The sequence below is a fragment of the Oryctolagus cuniculus genome, chromosome 3 (assembly GCF_964237555.1).
Source record: "Oryctolagus cuniculus chromosome 3, mOryCun1.1, whole genome shotgun sequence".
NCBI lineage: Eukaryota > Metazoa > Chordata > Mammalia > Lagomorpha > Leporidae > Oryctolagus > Oryctolagus cuniculus.
The window spans coordinates 8,236,732-8,260,623 of NC_091434.1; the positions used below are offsets into that span (position 1 = coordinate 8,236,732).

At 52.9% G+C, this 23,892-nt stretch overlaps 1 protein-coding gene across 3 annotated transcripts in view; it reads left to right on the forward strand.

Moving 5' to 3' along the window:
- GPR55 (G protein-coupled receptor 55) overlaps positions 1-23,892 on the forward strand; it is a 51,840-nt gene that overhangs the window by 15,148 nt on the left and 12,800 nt on the right. Inside the window, exon 1 of one of the 3 annotated variants that reach the window (XM_051848105.2) lies at positions 1,824-7,749. The exons of 1 other annotated variant lie outside the window; for it this stretch is intronic. In XM_051848105.2, the coding sequence (XP_051704065.2) occupies positions 7,743-7,749 (7 nt within the window). In that variant the 5' untranslated portion in view covers positions 1,824-7,742. Of the gene's footprint in view, positions 1-1,823; positions 7,750-7,772; positions 8,967-23,892 lie in introns of those variants that run through there. One more of the 3 variants, XM_051848106.2, reaches the window with a different exon arrangement.

The window sequence follows — 23,892 nt, forward strand, 5'->3', positions numbered from 1 at the left end:
TGTGTGAAGCTGGCTGGGAGCCAGTGGTTCAGGACAGACAGTGCTGGGGACATGGGCCTCCCAGAGCCCAGTGTCTGGGATAGCTTCTGGCTATGGCATCTGCGAGGCGGCAGGGGATGGCTCAAGTGTCTGGGTCCCTGCTACTCACAGGGGAGCCGTGGATGGAGCTCCTGGCTCCTGGGCACTTGGCAGTGACCAAAGAATAGGAGCTCTGTCTGCCTCTCCCTGTTTCTGTTGCTCAGTCTCTGCCTCTCAAATAAATTGTTCATTTTTTTGAAGGTCAGACTTCCTGGTGGGGAAGGCAATGAGCAGACTGTGGGGCCTTGTGGTCTCTGGCTCCCCAGCCCCTCCCTCATCTAGGCAGGGGCTGTGCCGGGGGTGGGGGTGGGGGTGGCCACTGGCCCTGGACCCCACACCCTAGTTTCCTGTGCTCCTTCCCTGTTGTGCCCAGCGCTGGCAGCAAGCCCAGCCCGAAGGCACACACAGCCTCTCTGCCTGGCCGTGCGGTCGTGTGGTCGGGGTGGTGCGGGAGCCGGTGCCTGCCCCACATTGCTGAGGACAGAGGAGGCGTCTCCTGCCCCCAGCTGCTTCCTCTGAGACCTGCGTGTCCCCTGTGGGCACCCGGGAGCCCTCTGCAACCCATGCCAGGGAGCAAATGGGGCCACGCTGAGGCGCCCCAATGCTGAGGATTTCTCGTGGGGAGGTGACCCCAATGTGTTGTGGTGGCGGAGATGGAGGGCCGAATTATCTGGTGCTCCGTGACCATCCTAAGCCCGGACAAGGCTGGGTTTCTCCCCGATCTTTCTCCTAGGACCAAGGGCTGAGGGTTGGGGCTCTTAGCAGGGACCTGTGCCATCAGCAGCTGTGGGCATCTGGCGTTCGCTCTCCAGCCCGAGCTCCTCGGGGGACAAGGAAGGCCGGAGCTTCGGGAGATGAGACAGCCCCTGGGGCCCCAGAGCCTGGGGCCTGAGCCTGTTCACCGTGGGTGAGAGATCTGCCCTCGGGGAGGGAGGTAGTGGGCTTGGTGTTTGCAGTGAGGGGAGAGACAGGTAGCAAGAGCTCTACGCCAAGGAGGGTGCCCCAGGACAATGCAGGCTGCTAGCATCAAAGGCAGTGACAGCCCAGCCCCAGCCCCCTGCAGTGGGGCTTCCCTTCCCTCTCCAGCCACTTCCTCCCCTCCCCACCCCCACCTATAGCCTCGGCTGGCTGTGCAGGAAGCCGAGTTTCTGTCTCCCAGGCAGGCGGGGTGCGGGAGCTGAGCATGTGCCACACACTGGGCACTGCTTCTCCCTTTGGAAGAGGAGGTGGGGTCAGCCCGGAGCCCCGAGCCTAGGCCCTGCTTCCTGCACAGCTCTGAGGGCTCAGCGGGGACAAAACGGAGGCCGCTCTGATCTCTGGCTGCAGAGGGATCCTGGGGAGGGGCCCACCCAGTGACCAGACCCCAGGGGGCGGAGGGGCCCACCCAGTGACCAGACCCCAGGGGGCCGAGGACTCGCCAGGGGGTGGCAGGTCCTGGAGACCCCAAAGGCCCCCAGGCTGCAGGCAACGGCCCACACCTGCTGCTCCCTGGGCAAGTGGGTGGCAGATTTTCCCCACCTCCTCACAGCTGAAAGTCTTTGGGCTGGAGGCCAAAGAGACAGGAGAGAGGTCAAGGGCAGGGAGAGAGGCGGGAAGGGCAGAGGGTGGGGACCACAGGGGCTGGGGAGGAGGCTCCTGAGGGAGGAGGGGGCTGACCCTTGCAGGAGCAGGCGCAGGAGCAGGAGGGGCCCAGGGCTGTGGAAGGTGGGGCCAGGGTGGGGAGGGGGCGAGGGAAACAACACATCTGTTGCTGCTTCCTCATCGTCCAAGTGAAGAGAGCCAGAGACCCTGGGGCTCTGAATTCTGAGTGCTCCCCTGTCTCTGTTCCCCTGGAACCTGTCCTTGTGACCTCACAAGATGAGAGAGTCCTGCCTGCAGCACAGCTGTGCCCATTGTAGAGAAGTGAAAACTGAGGCCCTGGTGGACTCCGTCAGAGGCGGTGCTTGGGCTAGAACAGGTGTGCTTTGTCACAGGGGCCCTGGAGGGGAAGGGTCAGGGATGGTGTGAGAGGCAGGATGAGAGAGAGAAACATGGGGCCACGGCGAGAGGCAGGACCAGGACACACTGGTGGCAGCTTTGTGGGCGCCGTCCTCGGCCTCGTAATGCCACCTTCAGCGGCTCCGAGGTTTGGGCCGTGGTCTGGGAAGAGGCTGCTCTGCCTCCTTCCTATGAACGCTCATCCCCTGCTTCTTCTTATTTGGAAGAAGTGTAGACCCAGTGATCGCGATTGAACACTGCAAACCTTGCCTTCCTGCAGCTGTGTGCACTGGCTAACAACTCCCTGGAGCCGTTAGCAAGCTCTATCATTTAAAGGTCAGGTAACACACAAGCTGAGACTTCCGGTCACCTTAGGTTACGGCACCCGTAGCCACCCGGTTCACAATTTACTCCCTGCAAAGGCAGTGAAGCGGGGAGCCCAGTCTGACTGTCCCTGACCTGTCTTTCTCTAAGTGAGCAGTGGTTTGTAGGACAAGGAGCCAGGGCTTACGCCTGGGAACCCAGGTTTTCTCTGAGACGTTGGAGGCCAAGTTTCTGCAGGGAGCTGGATCCTTAGGGTGTGGAGTCCCTGCCTCCTGCGGAACCAGGGCCATGATGGGGCTAACCCAGGAACGGGAGGGTGGGGGGTTGTGGTGCGGCTCAGCCCCTTCCTCCTCCTGCTTCCTCCTCCTCCCTCTGTAACTGAGGAAGCATTCATTTTCCAAATGTGTGGGCAGTGGGCAGAGACTGGATGTAGGTGAGCCTCAAGGTCAAGCTGGGGCGGTTCTCATTCCCACCACCTCGGGTACCCACACTGTCACTCTGCGCCTGTTGAACACCCACTTTCCCAGGGACTTTGGGAGGGACCCCCAGTGTATCTGGGAGCCAGGGGCTCTCAGACAAAGGGAGCGCTTGTGCACAGCGCCTCTCCCAGGGCTCCGGCATTGGAGCAGAGCTGTTCTCCAGCCCCGGATAAAACACAGCTGGGGCGGGCGCAGAGCGGATTAAGGCACTGCTCGGGGCACTGGTGTCGAATGCTGGAGCTCCAGTTTGTTCCAGCTCCCTGCTGGAACACCTGGGAAACAGAAGATGGCCCAGTGCTTGGGCCCCTGCACCCATGGGAGAGGCCAGGGGGAGTTCCTGGTTTCTGGCTTCAGCCTGACCATTTGGGGAATAAATCAGAGGGTGAACGTCTCTCTCTCTCCCTTTCAAATAAATAAAAATAAATATATATTTTTAAAAAAACCAAAGATTTCAGGAAGGAAGTGAATGCCACGGTTACTTTAACTCTGGCGGGGTGGCGCGCATGCCAAGTATGAAAGCGCTAGAAGGGGCGGTCTGTGGTACAGTGGGTAAAGCCACCGCCTGCAGCGCCGGCATCTCTTATGGGCACCAGTTCAAATCCTGGCTGCTCCACTTCCTATCCAGCTCCCTGCTATGACCTGGGAAAGCAGTAGAAGATGGACCGAGTCCTTGGGCCCCTGCACACAAGGGGGAGACCCAGAAGAAGCTCCTGGCTCCTGGCTTTGGATTAGAGCAGCTCCTGCCATTGTGGCCATCTGGAGAGTGAACCAGCGGATGGAAGACCTCTCTCTCTCTCTGCCCCTCCTCTCTCTCTCTCTGCCTCTGCCTCTCTGTAACTCTGCCTTTCAAATAAATAAATAAATCTTGAAAAAAGAAAGTGCTAGAAGACGATTCGTGCTCTTCTCCCGAAATGAACATTCGTCCTGCAGTAAGACAGAGAAACGTGTGTATGTGGAGGAGGGGTGGGGAGGGACGCAGAGGGGGAGAAAACCCTCACGGTAAATGAGGAGAGACCTTTAACTTAGCGGCCAACCTGCAAAAGAGAATGCTGAGCCCAGGTGGGTGCGTGGGCGGAGGAAGCAGTGTGGTTCGTGAGCCAGGGACACGGAGCGGAAACAGGATTTCCACCTCCCAGTGGACTCTTCACTCCCCCCACCCCCACCCAGCGCATCCCAGGAAACACTGTGACCTTTGGCTATAGCAAGAAGTGGACAAGGTGGCCTGGACCAGGAGCCCCTGGGAGGCCAGAGCTGGCACCCAGAGGTGAGAAGGAAGCCCCTGGCTCATCAGCCCTGGCTCCCAGGTCCCCATGGGAGGGGAGAGGGCTGGGGGTCCTGGTGGTCAGGTGGAAAAGGCTGGAAGCCCTAGGGGTGGTCCAGCCCAGTACCCTGCCCACTTAAGGCCCTGGCCTGGACAAGATGAAGCCAGCGTTTACTGGAGCATTTTATTATTTATAGTATTTATTGGCGTATTTATAATTTAGAATATGTATAATGTTTATTAGAGCATTTCTAATATTACAATATTCATACTGTTTATTGGAGCATTTATAATGTGATATTTATATTATTTACTGGAGCATTTATAATACATTTATATTATTTACTGGAGCGTTTGTAATATTATGATATTATATTATTCATGGAGCAGGTATAATGTTATATTTGTACTGCTGATTGGAGCACTCACTCGGTGCTCACGAGATGCCCCGAGGGTCTCTTGTACTGAGGGCGACACTTCTATCAACCACATTTTCTCCTCCGCGGTGGTCAGCAGCAGGAGCAACGGGAGATCTCTGGCCTTTCCAGGGCCTTGCAGTCTTTATCATGCCAGGGTGAGGGTCCCCCTGGATGCTGTAGACCCCAAGCGCCGAGACACACAGGCTTGAAGGCTCGTGTGCCAGGGTGGGGGGCTCCAGGCTCCACCAAGACCAGCCACAGGCAGCACGGCCGCCGGAGGAGGAGCTGGGGCCTCTGAGCGAATCGGCCAGAATCCCAGTAGGAAGAGTAGGGCAGCCCTGGGGCTAGTGTCTGAGCTGGGCGCTCTCCCCTCCCCCCTGCCCCTTACCAGTGCATTTCCAGGGAGGGACAGAGGCATGGGAGTGAGGCCGGGTTGAATTCTAAACGGTCACTGCCACCTTGCATGTTTTACTCCATCCCACCTTGACACTAGGGGTCACAGACTGGATGCCTGGCCACCTCCCGCCCCTACGCCTGCCTTCAAGGAGGCGGGACATTCTGGGCCCCCACAGGTGGCTGTAGGGCCTCTATGGGTCTCTGGCACGCAGGGTGGGGGCCATCCTGAGGGATGCGGCAGGCGCTCTGGGAACAGTCTCACTTGTGCCCACAGGAGCCATCAGGCTCAGGTGCACAGCTGGAGCTTGAGGACAGGTGTGACCGAGCCTGGAGGTGTGGGGCAGCCACTGCTGCGTGGGCTCGCAGGGTGCTCAGCCCCTCTTCCTTCCTGCCTGCCTCAGTTTCCCCTGGCCACCCCTCTCTGTCAAGGCTTTCTCTTGTCTGGGATTCCTGCTCCCTTTGATCAGAGAGCCCCCATCATCCATGTGGCTCCTTTTGTTGTCTCCAAATAGAGCGTTAGGGGAGACAAAGGCACACATAAAGCCAGTGTCTAGGTGTGTATGGTGGGGCGGGGGGTCCACAGTCAGCCACAGAGACCAGGCACCTGCTGGACACAATGCCTACGCCTCCACCTGTTCCTCCCAGTTTCTGAGACAGGTGTCAAGTCCACCAGCCCGCTTGGAGGATGACCCTCAAGACTGGCTGAGCGCTCTTAAAATCAGGCTGCTGCAGGGGGCTCCCAACACCCCTTTCCTGTCCTGAGTCCCTTGTGTGACTGCTGCTTTCTCACTCCAACCTGACCCCGTGGGAGTCTGTCCAGAATCCAGCCTTGGAGCTACCCTACCCCACTGGAGCAGGTCTTGGTTTGGGTCCGAGGTTTCTTTTATGGGACAGTTTCCTGTATGCCATTGCTCTTCAGTGTGCATGTTCCTGGGGACCCCAGTGGCCCCTGCCCCTATTCCTGCTCCACCAGCTTGTAGCCCCAGCTCTTGCCATCCCTGGGCCCCGGCTGCCCAGGGAGACCTCTGAACCCCACAAGATGCCACATCCTGCGTGTGTCTACATTGCATATGTCCTCGTCCTCCGGCATCTTCCCCGTCACCTTGTCCTTGTGCCCCTGGCTGGCTGGTGGCATCTCATTCTGCAGCAGAGAACAGGGCCGGGCCTGCTGGACTCCCCAGCTGTGAGGCGGCAGGAACCTGCTGGCTGGTGGCATCTCATTCTGCAGCAGAGAACAGGGCCGGGCCTGCTGGGCTCCCCAGCTGTGAGGCGGCAGGAACCTGAAGGTAGCCAGCTAGGAGGGGAGCGAGGCACCGCCTGAGGAGGGGCTGAGCCGGCTGACACGGCTCCCTGCTGGCTTCTGGCCATGGGTGCCTTCCCCGGGGCAGGTGAGCCCAGACACCCATGAGCCCCCACAGTTCATGGCCCCCTGTGTCCAGGAGGCCCTGGTCCTGGCTGACCCCACACACAGCCCCTCTGACATCAGGAGCCTGCAGGGGCCTTGCTGGGAGAGGCCAGGTCTGCCAGGGCCCTGTCCCGGTGCCTACGCCCGCGGGGGGCCCTGTGGCCTGGTGCGGGGTGGACTTGGTACTGCCTGTGTCTTGCGCGTGGGTGTGATCGCGGGCTTGAAGCGCTGGCCCAGGCCGGGAGTGCACGTCTTGAGGGGAGCTCGGGGCTGGGGCCCCCGCAGCTTCCCCGCAGACACACATGAGCCGAGCCACTCTTCTGAGTCACCAGACCCACCTCAGGTGGTTTCTCTTCCTGTAGAGACCTGCGAGCCATGGCGCACACGCTTGGCAAAAATAGCCCCGGCCTTGTCCTGCGCCCGGGGCCCGGGAGCTCACTCTCCAGCCGCGTCTCAGCACCAGGTCTCTGGATGGCCAGGGATCCCAGCTGAGGGCCAAGTGGGAAGCGCGGGGGAGGCTCAGCAGTGCCAGCCCCTACAGAGGCCGAGAGGCCCCAGGGGAATCAGCAGCTGTGAGGTCCAGGCTGGCCCGGCTCGCTGTAGGGGTGCAGGGCGGTGCGTGGACCCAGCCACGCTGAGACGCGTGTGGGGCCTGCCGGGCATGGACACCTCCTGAGGGTGTGGGTGATCGGCACCAAATCCTAAACCCCAGGAGTCTGCAGACCACAGCCGCCTTCCTCTGCTTGCAGCGTGGTGCCCTCGTTAGACGTCAGGCCTACATCAGACACTTCCAGAAAGACTCCTAGGCCTTGTCGCTCCTGGAAACTCTTTTGAGTTTTGTTTCTGGGTGAGTGTGTGACCGCTCTTCTGGGACTTCTAGGAAACTTGCTCTCCCTGCCCCTTGGAGGGGAGGGGACCCCCCCCCCCCGTCCCTTGGAGGGGAGGGACCCCCCTCTCCCAGAGCCCTGCTCCAGACCCCAGGGGAAGGGCCCTGGCCCTGAAGCGCCCTTCGCCTGTAGGCTGCCCTGGAGCTACTTGAAGAGCACCTGGTCCCACCCCCTCGGTTCACCAGCAAGAAAGTTGAGACCCAGAGAGGGGAAGCACCTCTCCCTGGAGCAGGCTGGCGGCCAGCGCTGCTGGAGGGGAAGCGGCAGCTCACAGTCGCTCAGCTGCACCAGACCCCCAGCATGTAACAGGCTCCGGGCCGGGGAGGGAAACCGAGGCATGGAGCCTCTGACCTGACCTTGCTCTCATGGGACACACAGCGAGACTCCCGTGGGCCTGCGTGCTGCCCGCACCTGACGCGGCTCCGTGGGCTGGGCCAGGTAGCGGGGCTGGCGGCAGTCCCGGGCTGGCGGCCTCTCAGACGCAGCAGCTGCAGCAGGCGGACCCGGTCTGTCTCGATGACGGGTGAGATTTTTCCACGAGCCCTCAGCTTCCTCCTGTTCTGAGTCAGCCCAGAGTCGGGTGGGGAAACCTCCCCGGAGCCTTCCCCGGTGGACCGGGCTTGCGTGCCACCACCCTCCACCAGGCCACGGCCGCTGCCCCAGCTTCCCATGGGGAAAGCACCGGGGGCCAGAGATGACGCACTGTTGGGAATCATCCCGTGGCCCCTGAGCAAGGCATGAGTGGCAGCCACGGGTGGGCGTGGGAACCCGTATTCCTAGCATCAGTTTACACCTCTGGGTCTCGTGCTGAGGGAGCTGCCGGCCCCTGGGGAGCACGGGGACCTCTGACTGCGCTCCGTAGTTTAACCGGATGGTTCTCCACCCAGCCTAGCGTCTCTTGGAGAGGCTGGGAGAGACGACACACTGAACATTCTCGACTCTTCTCTGAGCGAGAGATTACGAGGTCAGGAGCTGTCTGCAGGCCTGGCCTGGCCCGGGGCTGGGCTCTGGGCTGCCCCGGAGCAGTGGGGATGGAGGCAGGGTGGGAATGGGCTGCCTGATGACCCATGAAGGGCTGGGCTCTCCTCTGCCTCTTCAGCTTTGTCCCAGCCCCGGGGGGAGCACAGCTTTTCTGCAGCCGAAGCAGACTGAGCTATTCATTCATTCATCCATCCATCAATCCATTCATTCATTCATTCACTCCCTCTTTCATCCAACAAAAACTCTCCCAAGGACCTGTCTCATATGAGGCTCCGGAAACAGCATCTACAAGGCACCATCCTTGTCATGGGGTGCTCCGGACTTCAGGGACAATCCCCTGCTGCACACAGATGACCCCGAACGGCCCCCACTCTGCCACGCTGGCCAAATCCCATGGAGTGAAGCAGGCAGATCAGAGATCAGGGAAGGCACGGGTGGGATTTGCAGCAGTAAGGGAGCGTCTACGGGGAAAGAGGCGGCAGTTGGGTGGAGCAAGGCGGACCGAGGAGTGAGGAGGGGGCCGCATACTGCAGGTGGTCTTGCTGGTTTTGCTGGTGGGGGCTGGGCTGGGAGACCAGGAAGGAGAGGCTCAGATCAACTTCCAGCAAAATCCTACGGCTACATGCTCTGTCCCTGTCGTGTCTTGTCGCTCCTGGCACTGTGGCTCAGGCACAGACTGATGCCTGGGCACTGTGAGGGTGGACGTCCACGCCGCTCACTGTGGCCCACGGGGACTGGAGTTTCAGGCATGGAACCCAGGTAGGACGCCACTGGCCTTGGGGACATTCCAGGGCCTCCTGGAACCGCACCCCTGCAGACTGCTCCCCCCGGCGTCTGGCCCCGAGGTGGCTGGGACTCCAGGGCTCTGAGCAGAGGAGGAGGAGGAGGAGGAGGGCTTGCAGCAGGGGAAAAGGGACTCCCTTGGCGCCTGCAAACCTCCACCAGGCTGCGCTCTTCCTGCTGCCCGAGTGCTCTGGAAAATCCAGGCCGAGGCGGGAGGAAGGTTGGTTTGGTGTTGAGCCACACAGCTCCGTGTGGGCCCTCAGCTGTGCAGAGGCAGCTGCGGGGCTGCCCCACAGGGGCCGCTGGCTCCTGGAAGTTGTGGGCAGCTGGGGACACGCAGGGCACAGGAGCTGTAGGAATCTGCATCCAGGAGGAGGCAGACCTGGGGGCAGGAACCAGCACACAGAGGCCGGGCTGCAGGTGCCCAGGGCCGAGCCTGAAGAACTGAAACACGGCCTGGGGCTGGAGGGAGCTCCCAGGCCCTTTGCACACACCGGGGCATTCCCTCTTCCTTAAACCTGAGAAAGCAGTAATACTGAAAGAGGCGTTCATTTCAGGGTTTAAAACATACAAACCAACCACCTCCATAAGACATTGGGATGTGTGTGTGTGTGTGTGTGTGTGTGTGTGTGAGAGAGAGAGAGAGAGAGAATTGCCTCTACAGTGTTGTAGATAAGCACATCTCCTGCCTTGGCTTGCATACCTCTGGCGACAGAGGGCTCACTACCCAGCAAGGCCGCTTTGCCTGCTTTCGGACAATCCGGTTGCAGGATAGATCTCTTGGCAGCTCTGGGATCCGTGTGAAGTCACACCACGGACCTCAGGCTTGGGCAGGTGCGTCGCGGGTTCCCTCTGCGGCTTAGGAGCAGCTGTTCTTTCTATAATTCCTCCTGGTTGTGGCCCCGGCTGCCTGCCACGTGCAGCCCCTGCAGGCAACAGCCAGCAGCCCCTGCGGTGGGGGGGATCAGAGCCCAGCGATGGGAGAAGTCGTCACCCCACCGCACGCCCGTTCAGTGTCCCAGGTTCTCGGGAGAGGCTCTGAGGCCTCCCCTCATTTTCCACTGTCCTTTTTTTGGAAGGGTGGCCGATTTTGTTTCAGCCGTAACTGCATCTGTAGTTCCTGAATCCACATCTGTCCCTGCCGGTGCCTGGGCCGCCACCTCCCACCGCGTCTCTGACTCACGCGTTGTTTGAGAGACCATGTGCGGGAAGGCGCAGCGATGTCACTGACGCAGAAGCCCTGCGGCCCCCCGGGCAGCACCAAGCACCAGCTGTGTTCTTGGTGGCCGGAAGTGTGGCCCTGGCCTTTGCACACCTGTGTGGACAGGGGGGTGGCAGACTCTGGGAGAGACACTGCTCTTCTGAACCCAGCGTACCCCCCTACTGACCCGCCGAGTCTCCTCGTTTTGGGGGGCTGTTCAGAACTCTAATTTCTCCCTCACCCTCGCGAGTGATATTCTAAGAGGGGAGTCCTAGGGTCTTTGCCTCTTCCTCTCTGCTCGTGGCTTCCTGCATTCCCAGCAGGTCCCTGTTACAAACAACCGCTGTCTTACCCTCTCGGTTCTTTTTACTAAAAAAAAAAAAAAAAAGCACCAAAGTTATGCTCTTTCGTGTGTGTCATCCTCCTCTAAGTGTGCCTTTTGGTCTTCTCCTTGTTTCCGATGGACAAAAGGTGCGTGGGTTTTGTTTCTTCAAAGCAATGAGCGAGGCTGATGTTATCGTCGCTCAGAGCATGCGGGTGAGCCCCCGCGGACTTGGCTCTCTCTCTCTTCTATATTGAGACATTGCAGTGTTTCGCTTCCAGTTTCTATTGTAAATTGTCTTTCTTTCGTCCTTTTAAAATAGACAAGAAAATTGCATCAAATATCCAATTTGAAAAATATTGAAGTTTTAACCTCTGTGCTTGCTTCTGTTACTAGTTGGTCAAACTTTGGGGAAATCAAGTCTTAGCCATCTTCTGCTGCCCTCCCCCCTTCCTTGTTAAGGGGTGTTTCGAGTCTCTTTTACGTTGTTCCTCGAGCCTTGTGATCTGATGGCTGACCCATGCACAGATGAAACTTTTTGGTTTTTATGTAAAACAGAAGAAACCATAGATTGGCTGCCTATTTCTGCTCTCTCACCCATTTTTTGCCTCGACCCATTATCTGTGACTGCTGTCTATACAGTGTCTTCATAATGGAAATTTCCATGAACTTTCTGGAAGGTTCCGCACTTGTGTCAGTTTCCAATTTTTTTTTTTTACACCAAAACAAACTTATCTCTCAATTCCACTTCCATTAATCTTGTAGTCCCTTCGTGAAAAGGAAAGTCAAAAATTAGACCTGGCGAGTCTCCTTCCCCCCCTCCCCAGCATTTAATGTAATTTTTAAAAACTCCAGTTGTTTACATAGTAATAGTAAATAACTAGAAAAATACACCAAAGCCAACAAGAAGAGAGAGAGTGATAAAAAGAAAAGATTTGAAAACCCCCTGTGCTCTAACAGTAACTACTTTGACATATGGATATGTTGTTCTAGGTTTTTTTTTCCCCTCTATGCGTGGGTTTTTAATAACCATAGCTGAAATCATTCTGAATGCATAATTCTACACTTTGTGGGTTTCACCTAACCTAGTCAGCATAAACATGGCACAGACAGAAACATTTTCCATTGAGTAGATTCACCGCAGTGAAATTAAAACTCTTGCTGATGTTTGAATGTGTCTGTGTTGTTTGCTTTGAGGGAAAAAAAATGCCGAGGTGAATGTATTTCTGAACATGGTTTTTCCTTGTGTTGCATAATTTACTTAGGGCAAATTCTCAGAACCACCAGATAAACGAGTAATACGGTTTTTTTTAGTTTGTCATATAAATTACCGAACCCTGCAAATTGGCTGCGAATCTGTCTCCTCAGTGACTTTCTCACCCAAGCCTTGCCAGCTGCCTGTTAAGTTGCATAAGCAAAAATGTTATCTCTTGATAAAATAAACCTTCTTCTGGGAACTGTGTCCTTTGTCCGTTTATCGATTGTGCAGTCTTGAGAGCCTGCATTTTTGCATACTCTTCGTAAAGGATGGACGCCGTTTATCTCACCTACCGGTTACATTTTGTTCCCTCCAGTGTATTATTTGGTGTTATAATCTGTTTTAAAGGTTTATTTACTTATTTGAAATCTAGAGTGATAGAGAAGAGGCAGAGACAGAAAGAGAGAGCAAGTGATCTTCCATCTACTGGTTCACTCGCTGAATGCCCACAGTCGCCAGAGCTGGCCAGGCCAAAGCCGGGAGTGGGGAGCTATATCCAGATCTCCTACATGGGTAGCAGGGACCCAAGTATTTGGGTCATCAAATTCTGCCCCCAACAGCATCGCAGGAAGCTGGATCAGAACCAGTAGAGGGAGTTGAGCCCAGGCACTCGATGTAGGATACAGGCATCTCCAGTGGTGGCTTAACCTACAGTACTGTAACACCCACACCTGACATTTTTTAACAAAATGTTTTCTATTTTTGTGCTGTAAAACCTGTTCCATTTATTTTCCACTTCTGTTGCTTTTCAGTCATTCTAAGTTGACAAAGAGCGTTCCCCTCCAATGACTTTTGCTGGGTATCAAATTTTCATCTAGTTTTCCTATGGTTTCATTAAAAAAAAACTTATTTCCAGATTGAGTTTAGAATTTCTCTCTTGTCCTTTTCTTTTTTGGAATTTCTTTATCTATAGAGTGTGAGATGCAGATCTAAATTGGGGTTTGCCTGCAACATAAATTATTGGCTAAGCTCCCTTCTGGGTTGCTGATTTTGCTTTTCTTATTTCTCCTCTGTGTTTTAGTGCATTCTCTGGGATTTTGGGGGTGTTTAGCAAGTGTCTGACTTCAACAAGACCCCCTTTGCTACCTCACCATGGAAGACCAAGTGCAAAGACTTTTCTTAAAACCTATTGATGCAATCTGATGCCTTCTCATTTTTGCTTTACTGGTGTGTTGCAAAACATTCCTAGATTTCCTCCCATTTAAACCATCTTGCTTTTCCACAGGCAGTCCGATTTGGTCGTGATGGGTTATAATCTTAATATACTGAATTCTACCTGGGAATATTTTATGTATAATATATAATGTTTTATATAGAGATTTTCCTAAATGAACTTAAGCCGTTTTTTTTTTTTCTCTTGTGCTACATTTGCCAAGTTCTAGAATTTGGGCAAATTTAATAGTGGAAACTGATTAATATTGCTATACGTTGTGAAATAGTTTCTAGAGGGTGAGAATTGTCTGGTGCTTGGAAATCTGAAGTAAGCTCAAGCCTGTTTTCAGGACGATTCTTGGATCACAGCCTCAGTTTCTTGCACGGTCACGGGTCTAATCAACACTTTGACCTCTTCCCTGTGCCAGTCACACAATTGTGGTTATTTATGTTCTGCCCCAAATCATCAGCTCCGTTGAGGCTTTCCGATGGATCTGCACACAAGTCATAGGACGGCTTCTGGCTCTTTCTGATCTCTTCGCCCTCCCAGCTTGATGTCTTCCTATTTCTGGTTATGATGTCAAGATCAGTTGAGGTCTTGCCTTGATCTTGGTTGTTCCAGAAGTACTGCTTCGTTTGCTGTTTATGGTCCCAGGGAACAACGGAGCCGATGGGTTCATTCTGGCATTTTCTCTTCTCCAATTCATTTGGTTCTGCTTTTATAGGATTTTTTTCTTCTGCTTCCCCTAAGGTTTTTTGCTCTGTTTTTTTCCCCTAAGTGTTCATGTTGAGTGCCTAATTCATTTATTTAGCACCCCCCCCCCTTTTTTTCCTCCTAAGAAACTGAATGAAAGCAGTTAGGGCAATGTGTTTCTCTCTGAATAGTTTTGGCTGCATCTTGAGAATTTTTTTTAACACCCAATCCAAAAAGTTCTTCCAGGCTTAATTACATCTCACACGTTTTGTTTTGTAGTTTTGCTTTATTTTTCAATAGCCAATTATATCTCTTTTATTTCCCAGACTTTTGTGCTTGTGGTCAGAGGATATAGCCACATAACTTCTGTCTTTTCTTTATTTTTTAATGGAAGATTTTGTTTTTACTGGGCTAGATAACTCACTCTGCCAAATGTTTCTCAGACGCATGAGAAAAAAATGGATTACCTGTTAGCAAACTCAAGTAAACTATAATAATTAGATTATTTTTATAATTCTAGGTTCTAAGCTATATTTTGTCTACTTGATCTGCCCTAGTCTACAATGAATTGATGTCCACAATTAGGATTTACCTTTGCCGGTGTTATTTTGAATTCTAACACATATACTTTCATGCTGTGTCATCCAGAACGCTGTACCATGTTTGCATCACAGCTACGTGTTTATTTTACTAAAATAAAGTTACCTTCTTAATCCCTCGGCTGTCTTGCACCTTGCTAGTTAGGACTATTGACACTGATTTGCTTCTGTGTCTACACTATCATCTAACCACTCGATGGAAGTGTGCCCTTGATGAGAACGGAGTGGAATTTTATTTCTCAGTTGAACTGAAGGTCGGGGAGAACGATGCTTCACACTGACTGCTGTAATTTCTACGCTGAGCTGCTTTTTCCGTTGTGTTTCTCCTTTGCTTTGTTTCTTTTTATCTTTCTTAGTGACTTTGAAGACAGCCATCCTATATTTAGTAGTCGGTGGTTCCTTAAAAGTTTTCAAAAAAAAAAAAAACTTACCCATGTATTTCTGTAATTATCAAAGCAAAAGAACAAAGCCATAACTTGGGTTCACCTTGTGAACCCGTTCGCTCGGCCTCACGGATGCTGCTCCTCATCGTCCTCGCCCCCTTCGGCCGGCTTCCCGCGGGCTCACTTGTCCGAGGATTACGGCAGTCCCTCTTCACCGCCATTACGGTAGCGAGGGTGGGACAGGAGGCAGGACCCTCCTGAAACCGCGGGTGGTGCCGCGCCCGGCGCGGGCCGCCTTTCTGGTGGACGGCGTCCTGTTTCGCCTGTGCGTTTAAGGGCACAGGTGCTGGTCTCTTTCAGAGAGCCCGTTCTGGGCTCTTCCACCTGCAGGCGCCATGGCCGTTGTCTTGGGGGCTCCAAACCTTGGAGACGTCTCTCCCGCGCCGGCCAGGCTTCTGCGCGCTCCGCCCGGGAGAGGAACGTAGTGCGTGATCCCGCGATTCTGGCCAGGTTTCCTCCCTCAAACCACTTCCCGTGTGGGTGATCGCTCAGAGGGGCTTCCCAGGGACTTGGTTCCTTCGTGGGCGCCAGGCTCTGCGGGAATGGGGCTTCCAGACGGAAGCAGAGCGTCTGGGAGTGGCTTTTCCCACGCCTCTGACCAGGAGCGCGGCTCCTCTCTTCCCCGAGGCAGCCGCACCTCCTGGGCACCTCGCTGCTGGTGAGCCGCCAAGTCGCCGAGGGTCACATCTGCTTGCCCTTCCCCCATTCCGTTCTGTTTCTTTCCTGGCTGCAGGTTCGAATCCTCCAAGGAGGCAGAGGCGCCTCCTGCAGAAAAGTAGCTGTTTGTTGTGGCTGGCGGCGCCCCTGCCACAGGGCAGAGCCGCGGGGGGCGGGGGCGGAAGGCCCTCCCGGTGCACGGGGCACTCGGGGTCCTCTCCCAAATCTCATGGACGCTCGACACTGCCTTAGCTTCTCAGAGGACCTGAAGGGACGCAGCCCCCACCCAGCCCCCTGCAGCAGCAGCTGCCTCTGGCCCCGGGTGGCCCCAGGATGAGCCCTGCACGGACTGGCTTTTGTTAGCAGCTCCTCTTGGAGCAAGTTGGCTGTTGCATCTCCTGCTGCAGCCTGGAGCGTGTTTATGTCTTTTAATCTTATTCCGGTGAAGTGTCTGATCATCATTTTTCTGAAAGTTCTTAAGAAGATGGCTTCCTTGAACTTCCAGATTAACTTTTCAGATGTTCTGCTCACTCTGCCATTAGCTGAGAGTTTTTGCAAACTAATCTCTCTCCCCCCCCCCCCCCCTTCCTTCCTTCTTTCCTTCCTTCCTGCCATCCTTTCTCTGGCTTCAAAGGTTTCCATTGGAGAACTGTCTCAGGTCTCTGGTAACTCCAATGTGCCCTTGGTGAACTAGGCAGGTATATAAGCTAAAACTGATTAGATTTGTGAGCTGGAAGACCACGCCTTCGCCACGCCCCTGTGTGACCCATGCCCCTACCTGATACCTTCACCACACCTCTGGTGGCCTCATGACCTTACCTGGCCACACCTGGGTGCCCACCAGCCAATCAGGTTAATTAACCACTCCCCTTTGGAAGTGGGTTAAAAGCTGGGACACGGTGTGGCCTGGCCCTTCTCTTTTCCCTGGCCTCTTGCCAGGAGGGGTCTTGCTGTAGCCCTGCGCCTCCAGGGAGCATGGCCTTTGGGCCACCTGCCCTAGACTTCCTGGCCTAGATGCTCCTCCACGTGGCTGGTTCCTGCTGCTCGGTATGAACCCAGATTCACCTCTCTCTTAAATAAAGCTCTCTGCCTCTGCTTTGCTGCCGGTGATAAGCAGTGGACAGCAGCTCAAGGCGCTGGCTGCACGTGGCTTTGGCCTGCTCTCTGCTTGGTATGGACGCTACCCCGGTTCCCAGACTTTCCCCTCTCTCCAACCTGAACTAAAGCCCTCACTTTCCTAGATACTAAATAAAAGTCTAAACTGTACCATGCTGCCTCGTTTATCTGTGCCGGTATTTAGAATTCTTCTCTAAATATTAGACAAGAACCCTCTTGGGCTGATTAACATTGGGGATTTATTAATAAGCATATGGTGAAATCGAATGGCACCCCAAATTCCAGTAGCACATGTGGCACTCCAGATAGCACTTCTGGGGAACTTTAAAGGACCACATTTTTATATAAATTTTAGGGGGTCATGTCGATTTCATTGGGACGGTCCTGCCGGACCTGCTGAGAGCCGAGCCCTGTGTGGACTCTGCGGTGTACCTGTCAACTCAACGGCTGCCGCCACACGCCAGCACCTTCGGTTGTGTGCTGCTTTTGAGATTAGTTTTTTCCTTTGCTAACTAAATTTTAAACAATTCAGCCAGAGTTTGAGTTCATTTCTGTGCTAGTCTTAGACCCACCAGCAATAGGGTGGACTCAATCTGTGAAATCTGAGCATGACTCAGCAAAATCACTGTGCGGTGTGTCTGAGCATGACTCAGCAAGATCACACCCTGACCTTTTTTTTTTTTTTTTTTTTGCAGTCTTGTTGGATCGCTTGATTTTATTTGAATTTTTTACTATCTATTTTCATTTATTTGAGAGACATGGAGAAAGAGAGAGACAGAGAAAGCCACAGATCTCTCATCCCCTGGTTCATAGACCCCTATGCCCACAAGAGCTGAGGCTGAAGCCAGGAGCCTGGAACTCAATCCAACTCTCCCATGTGGGTGGCAGGGACCCAACTACTTGAGCCATCCTTGCTGCTTCCCAGGGTGTGCATGAGCTGGGACCGGAACCCAGGCGCTCCAATATGGGATTCTGTGTCAAATACCACCCCTTGTTGGAGCTCTTTGAACACCGGCTTGTGTTTGTCTGCGTGGGTCTTGGTTTTCCGCTGCCTCTGCTCTGCCGTCTTTCTCGCCCTTTGGAGTTGCAGCTCTTCTCATTCAGACCTGGCCTGGGCTTTGGCCCACTTTCCTATCACTTTTGGAATTTTTCGTATTGGTTCCAGATTACGTGAGCCTTTTTAAAGAGAGGCCTGTGGCTGTGACTCATGGCACGTGAGTCAGGGGCAGGCTGCCCGCCAGCTGGCACTGATTTGGGGAAAGCATAGAATCTGTAAGGCCACCAAATCAGGTCATCTAGAGTCCAATGGATGACATGTCTACCTATCTATGAATATATATATATAGTATTCCATATGGGATCCTTTTTTAAAAAATGTATTTTACTTACTTACTTTTATCTAGTTGAAAGGCAGAGCAAGAGAGAGAGATTGAGTGAGAGAGAGACAGAGACAGAGAGACCCTCTAATCCACTAGTTCAGTACCCAAATGGCTGCAACAGCTAGGGCTGGACCAGGCCAAAGTCAGAAGCCAGAAGCTCCATCGGGGTCTCCTACATGGACGGCAGGGGCTCAAGCACTCTGAGCCATCCTCTGCTTCCTGCCAGGTGTGCATTAGGAGAGAGCTGGATCAGAAGTGGAGCAGCAAGGACTTGAACTGAGGCTCCGATGTGCGATGCAGGCATCCCCAGAGTCAGCAGGATCCACCGTGCCACAATGCCTGCCCTCCCATAGGATCTTAACAATATCCAAACCGTGGGGGCGGCCGTTGTGTTGCAGCCGGTTACGCCTCAGTTCAGAACTCCCACGTCCCATGTCCAGGTTCCAGTACCAGCCAGTACACGATGGCCTGTCGGGGACCAGCCAGCGACAGTAGGAGAAGAGAAAGAATGACAGGAAACACAAAGTAAAAAGAACAGCAGGATCCCCGAGTCTTCCCTATCTTGGTATCTTTGTGCTTCTTGTCTTTTTATTTGGCTCAGAGTGGTTCATCAGTAACTCATGGTGTCGTGGGTGACAATAACATCACAGCTACAAATCTACAAACATGCTAGCACAGAACGTTCTGTGTGTAAACACGAGTGACAAGCTTGTGGCCAACCACGGGGTGCTGTGGTGCCCGTGCAGAGGACGCAGGTGTGCCTAGTGCCCAAGACCGCGGCACGCGGGCCACCATAAACTTGGTTTCTCTGAAGACTTTCCAGAACCGTCTAGGAGGTCAGCCCAGGGCAGTCACAGCCTGTCTCAGACACTCGCAATGTTCCACAGAACAAGGAGAACCCAACAGTTCCCCCTTTTTCTTTGTTCATCTTTTTAATCTTATGCTTTTCTTTCAAGATTTATTTATTTACTTGAAACTCAGAGTTAACAGAGAGAGGAGGAGAGGCAAAGAGAGAGAGAGATTGTCCATCCACTGGTTCACTCCCCAGATGGCCTCAACGACAGGAACCAGGAGCTTCCACGTGGGTGCAGGGGCCCAAGGATTTGGGCCATCTCTACTGCTTTCCCAGGCCATAGCAGAGAGCTGGATTGGAAGTGGAGCAGCCAGGACTTGAACTGGTGCCCATATGAGATGCCGGCACAGCAGGGAGCGGCTCTGCCTGCTACGCCGCAGCACCGACCCCTTAATTTTACATTTTTGATATCTGAGTGCATATCCTTTGCCCACATTAGGTTTTGCCTTAGCATTCAGATGAATCTGAATTTGCTTTATATTCAGCCTAACAATCTAGAAAGGCAGGACAGAATGCAAGGTCCAAACAATAAGTGTAAGATAATAATCAGAATAGGTCCTAGGAACATAAGAGCCACACCAACAACGAACTCTTTACATTCCAAGTTTCGGTAGATTTATGTGGATTACTAACCTTATTTTAATCTATCGATTTCCTTTTGTGTTACATGGGAATTATCGGTTATGTTAAAACAATACGGGCCAGGAAATTTCCAACATCCGATATTTTCTTTTAGCAATGAATAATCTGTTAGGTAGGAAGTCAGAAATTAGCTCATGTGTGTGTGACAAAGGCCTGAGGAATTGATATCTACAGGGGTCCAGCATCCGCATCTCAGAGTCATCCCGATAACCTTCCAGGTGCAGCCCAGTATCTGCACTTCAAAGTCCCGCCTGGACCCTGAGGACCTTCCAGGGGGTCCTGCCCCTTCTACCTGGCCTGACAAGCATCCTTCCTCTAAGGTGGGCACCCTGGAGAGAAGCCCCCTTGGCGGATGCCAGCCAGGCTTCCCCTGTCTGACAACTTCAGGGGGGAAACTCAGAAAGGAATGTTTCGTATTTACACCCAACAAGTCCTTTGTTGCAGGAGGAGAACAAGGAGAGGGGGAGGGAAGGCAAGACCCACCCCCTTAAAAGCCCCAGCCTAAATGTGAATTGCGCACGCTCTCTCAGGTCCTGTCTGGAGAGGTGCCCATCGGTTCTTAGGATGTCCCTACCCTAAGAAACCTTTGCTATGTTGCTTTCCCCTGCTCTCTGTCTCATGCCTGAATTCTTTCTTGAGTGAAAACAAGGACCCTTTGCTTCTCCGGCAACAAATCTATGGCAGTCCTATTTGGTAATACTCCTTCTTGAATCTGAGTCATTTCAGTGTTGAGATAAGATAATGCCGTAGCCATAACATTAGCGGTTTTTGATAGAATACAAGCCAATTGTCCCAGTGCTCTGTGAACTCCCGCCACCATACCTGGTACAGGCAAAATACAGGTTTCCCTAATAACTGCAGTGGAGATGCTCATTAAGTTAAAGTGATCATCGTATCTGGGGGACAGAGATCGGGAGCTCCGAACTCTGTTTATGGGAGATGCTTGTGAATAGGGGAAAGGAGTAAAGGAACAGCCCCTCCCACAGAACAAAGGCTGGGAAGAAGCAGCAGAAGCCAGCCTGCAGTAGTTCAGGAGCATGGAGAATGCAGAGACGTTCATTCTGTAAAGTGAAAGAGAGGCAGATAGGGGACAGGGAACACGGATGTCCCAGGAGACAGGCTGGTGACTTGATGTCCTGTTGATGGCTGGAAATACTCTGCAGGAGCTCCCAGTCCAATTAAATTATTCATTAATTTGTGCAAAAACCACTGAGTACCATAGTAACTGTAATCCTCCAGTTTTCCCTTGGAATAACTATGAATCCCATTCTCTTCCATATTCACTTAGGATTTCCCACAGAGAACTCATTGACGCCCCATGACCCTAAGCTTGTGTCAGTCCAATCACACCAAGCTTTTTCTTGATAGGTAGAATATAACCCTTTCCCTTTTTATACCACTCCACTCTCCCCAGTGTATAGTTAGGACAGTTAAGTACACACAATAACACTGATGGTGCCCCTTCCGCTACTGCAACAGCTACTAAAGTACACGCAGAAGCCGGAGTGACCATAGCCAGCATTGCCAAGAGCAGCAGCAGTATGAGGTGGTTGTTTTTGTTGAACCAAAGTCAGTTTTTCTAGCTGTCCCCTTGTGGGGGTGTCACTTTGTTGGTGTTAGCAGACCCCGCATCATCTTGGGTGTCAAACCTTCTCCTCAGAGGCTCCTAGACATCGAATCTCGCCCTCTTGGCCATATCTGGGCTGTTTAGTCCAGCAAGCAGGTAATGGCTTGTGATCTGATTCTATGGAAACACAAGCATACCGTCTTCTCCACGTTACAACCTCTCCAGCTTCCCACTGTCCCACGAGTAGATCCTTCCACCATAGTGGCTGGGCAGCCATCTTGTCCAGGGGAGAAGGCCATTGCCTGTCAGCTGCAGGAAGCCCTGCCTCATCTACATCTTTGTATTTTGTCATTTGCAGAGCTCGGGATGGTTATGCACGAGGGGATCTATGAAGTCCCCCTTTTTGTTTGACCAATTGTCGTTTTGGAGTTAAATGAGCTCTTCCATTGATAGGTCGACCTTGAGGATTGTAGGGAAGACCAGTAACGTGTTGTATGTTCCATGCAGTAAAAAAGTTTTGCAGCTTATGACCAAGAAAGGGAGGCCCATTATTGGTTTTAATCTTGCAAGGTTTTCCCAAGACAAAAAGCAGACGACAAATGGGAACTAACATGACATGCTGAGAGGTTTCGCCAGGAGAGGCTGTAGCCCAAATGAACCTAGAAAACGTATCTACAGAGATACAAAGAACGCCCAGCTTCTCAAATGAAGCAGCTTGCGTGACATCCACTTGCCATAGCTCATTAGGGTGTTAACCACAGGGCTTGACACCTTCAGAGAAAGGAGGAGTGGTGATTTGTGAACAAGAGGGATGCAGAGAAAGAATCAACCTTGCTTGGGCACGAGAAATAGGACATGATTCTAAATGACCATCAACATTAATATGAGTTAATCAATGCCAATGTTGGGCATCAAGAAACTTATTTGCAACCAATTTATCTACTTTAGCATTGGCTCTGGAGAAAAGAGCCCTGGAAGCCATGGGGGTCTTGTCTTCACGCAAGAATTTAGGCATGAGACAGAGTTAAGTGGTAAGGTTTTCTTGGGGACAGGGCATCTGTCAGAACGGGAGGCACAGATAGACAGTGCCCAGTCACTCGGACTTGGGGAGAGTGAGGTAACACGGCTGAATGGAGAGAATACACCTGCGCAGGCCGGGAGGGTGGCTCCCAGAGAGCAGAGAGCAGAGAGCTGAGCACAGTCTAGTTTAGACTCTTGGTTTTTAAGGGAGTCTCTTCACCCCCTCCCCTTCCCCTCCAGGACAAAGGGTGGGGGGTCCAGGAAAAGGGTTTGTTGGGTGAAAATTAGCAAATTCCTCCCCAGATTTGCGGGTGCAGGGCAGAGTAGAGGGGCTTCCCGTAGGGCATCTGTGAAAGTTTTATTGCCTGTGTTATCAGGTCAGATAACCCTGAGAGAGAATTCTCCTGGCAGCTTTCCTTAGGGGTGGGCGGAGGTTGTCAGGGTCTGAGCAGGACTTTGAAGTGCAAGATGCTGAGTTTTTGGGGCTTCCAAAGCAGATGCTGGTCCTTTAGGCCCTTCCCACCTACACACAGGCTAATTCTTTTTTTTTTTTTTTTTTTTTTTTTTTTTTTAAGCGAAAGAGTTTATTGGGGGAAACCAAGACTGGAGGGAAGGGGCGAAGAAGGAGAAAGAGGGGGAAGGAGAGTGTAAAAGGGAGAGAGAGAGAGAGAGAGAGAGAGAGAGAGAGGTCAGGAGACAGGAAGAGAGAGCAGGAGAGAGACACATGTTGAGGAACAGGTCCTTTTAAACTGTTGCCAGGGGGCGGGCAGGGAAGTAGGAGCAGCGAATTCCATTAGGATGGGAGTGGAGCTGACACCAGTGGTTGGGCCCTGTGGCCACCTGGCTTCCAGCCCTCAGGGGGCTAGAGCCTAGGCTAGTTCTTAACTTTCTACCTAACAGCATGACCTTCAGCTAAAGGACCAGGTGATTGAGAATGAGAATATGCTAATGTAGCTAGAATGAGTAAGTTTGCAAGTATTTGTAGACTAGTAAATAATTGTATCATTGTGGAAGTATCATTGATAGGATAGGATACTGTTTATTTTATTTATTTATTTTTTTGACAGGCAGAGTTAGTGAGAGAGAGAGACAGAGAGAAAGGTCTTCCTTCTGTTGGTTCACCCCCCAAATGGCCGCTACGGCCAGCGCACTGTGCCGATCTGAAGCCAGGAGCCACGTGCCTCCTCCTGGTCTCCCTTGCAGGTGCAGGGCCCAAGCACTTGGGCCATCCTCCACTGCATTCCCGGGCCACAGCAGAGAGCTGGACTGGAAGAGGAGCAACCGGGACAGAATCTGGCGCCCCAACCAGGACTAGAACCGGGGTGCTGGCACCGCACCGCGGAGGATTAGCCAAGTGAGCCACAGCGCCGGCCTACTGCTTCTACTTTTTGCACAATTTTCAACACCTATTGAGAATCAGTAACAATATTAAGATGTCCTGTTTGGTCTTGAAGGAAAATAATAATTACCATTAATTCCACCTGTTGTGCTGAAGTATAATTAGCCTGAATACTTTCAGAAACTGGATGGTAACAAGCCACTTTTCTATCACTACTAACATCTGAAATAGATTGGAGGGGTAAGAAGGGGTTCATCTTTAATGACAGGGGTAATATCCAATACGTTGTCTTTAAGAAATTAAATAATTGCAGAGACTGGAGCTGTGGCAGAACAGGTTAAAGCCCCAGCCTGCAGCGCCAGCATCCCATATGGGCACTGGTTTGAGTCTTGGCTGCTCCTCTTCCAATCCAGTTCTCTTCAGTGGCCTGGGAAAGCAGAAGATGGCCCAAGTCCTTGGGCCCCAGAACCCACATGGGAGACCTGGAAGAAGCTCCTGGCTCCTGGCTTCGGATCAGCTCAGCTCTGGGTGCTGTGGTCATTTGGGGGGTGAACCAGTGGATGGAAGACCTCTCTCTCTCTCTCTCTCTCTCTCTCTCTTGGCTCTACCTCTCCCTGTTATCTCTGTCTTTAAAAAATAAAAAAAGAAGAAAGAAAGAAA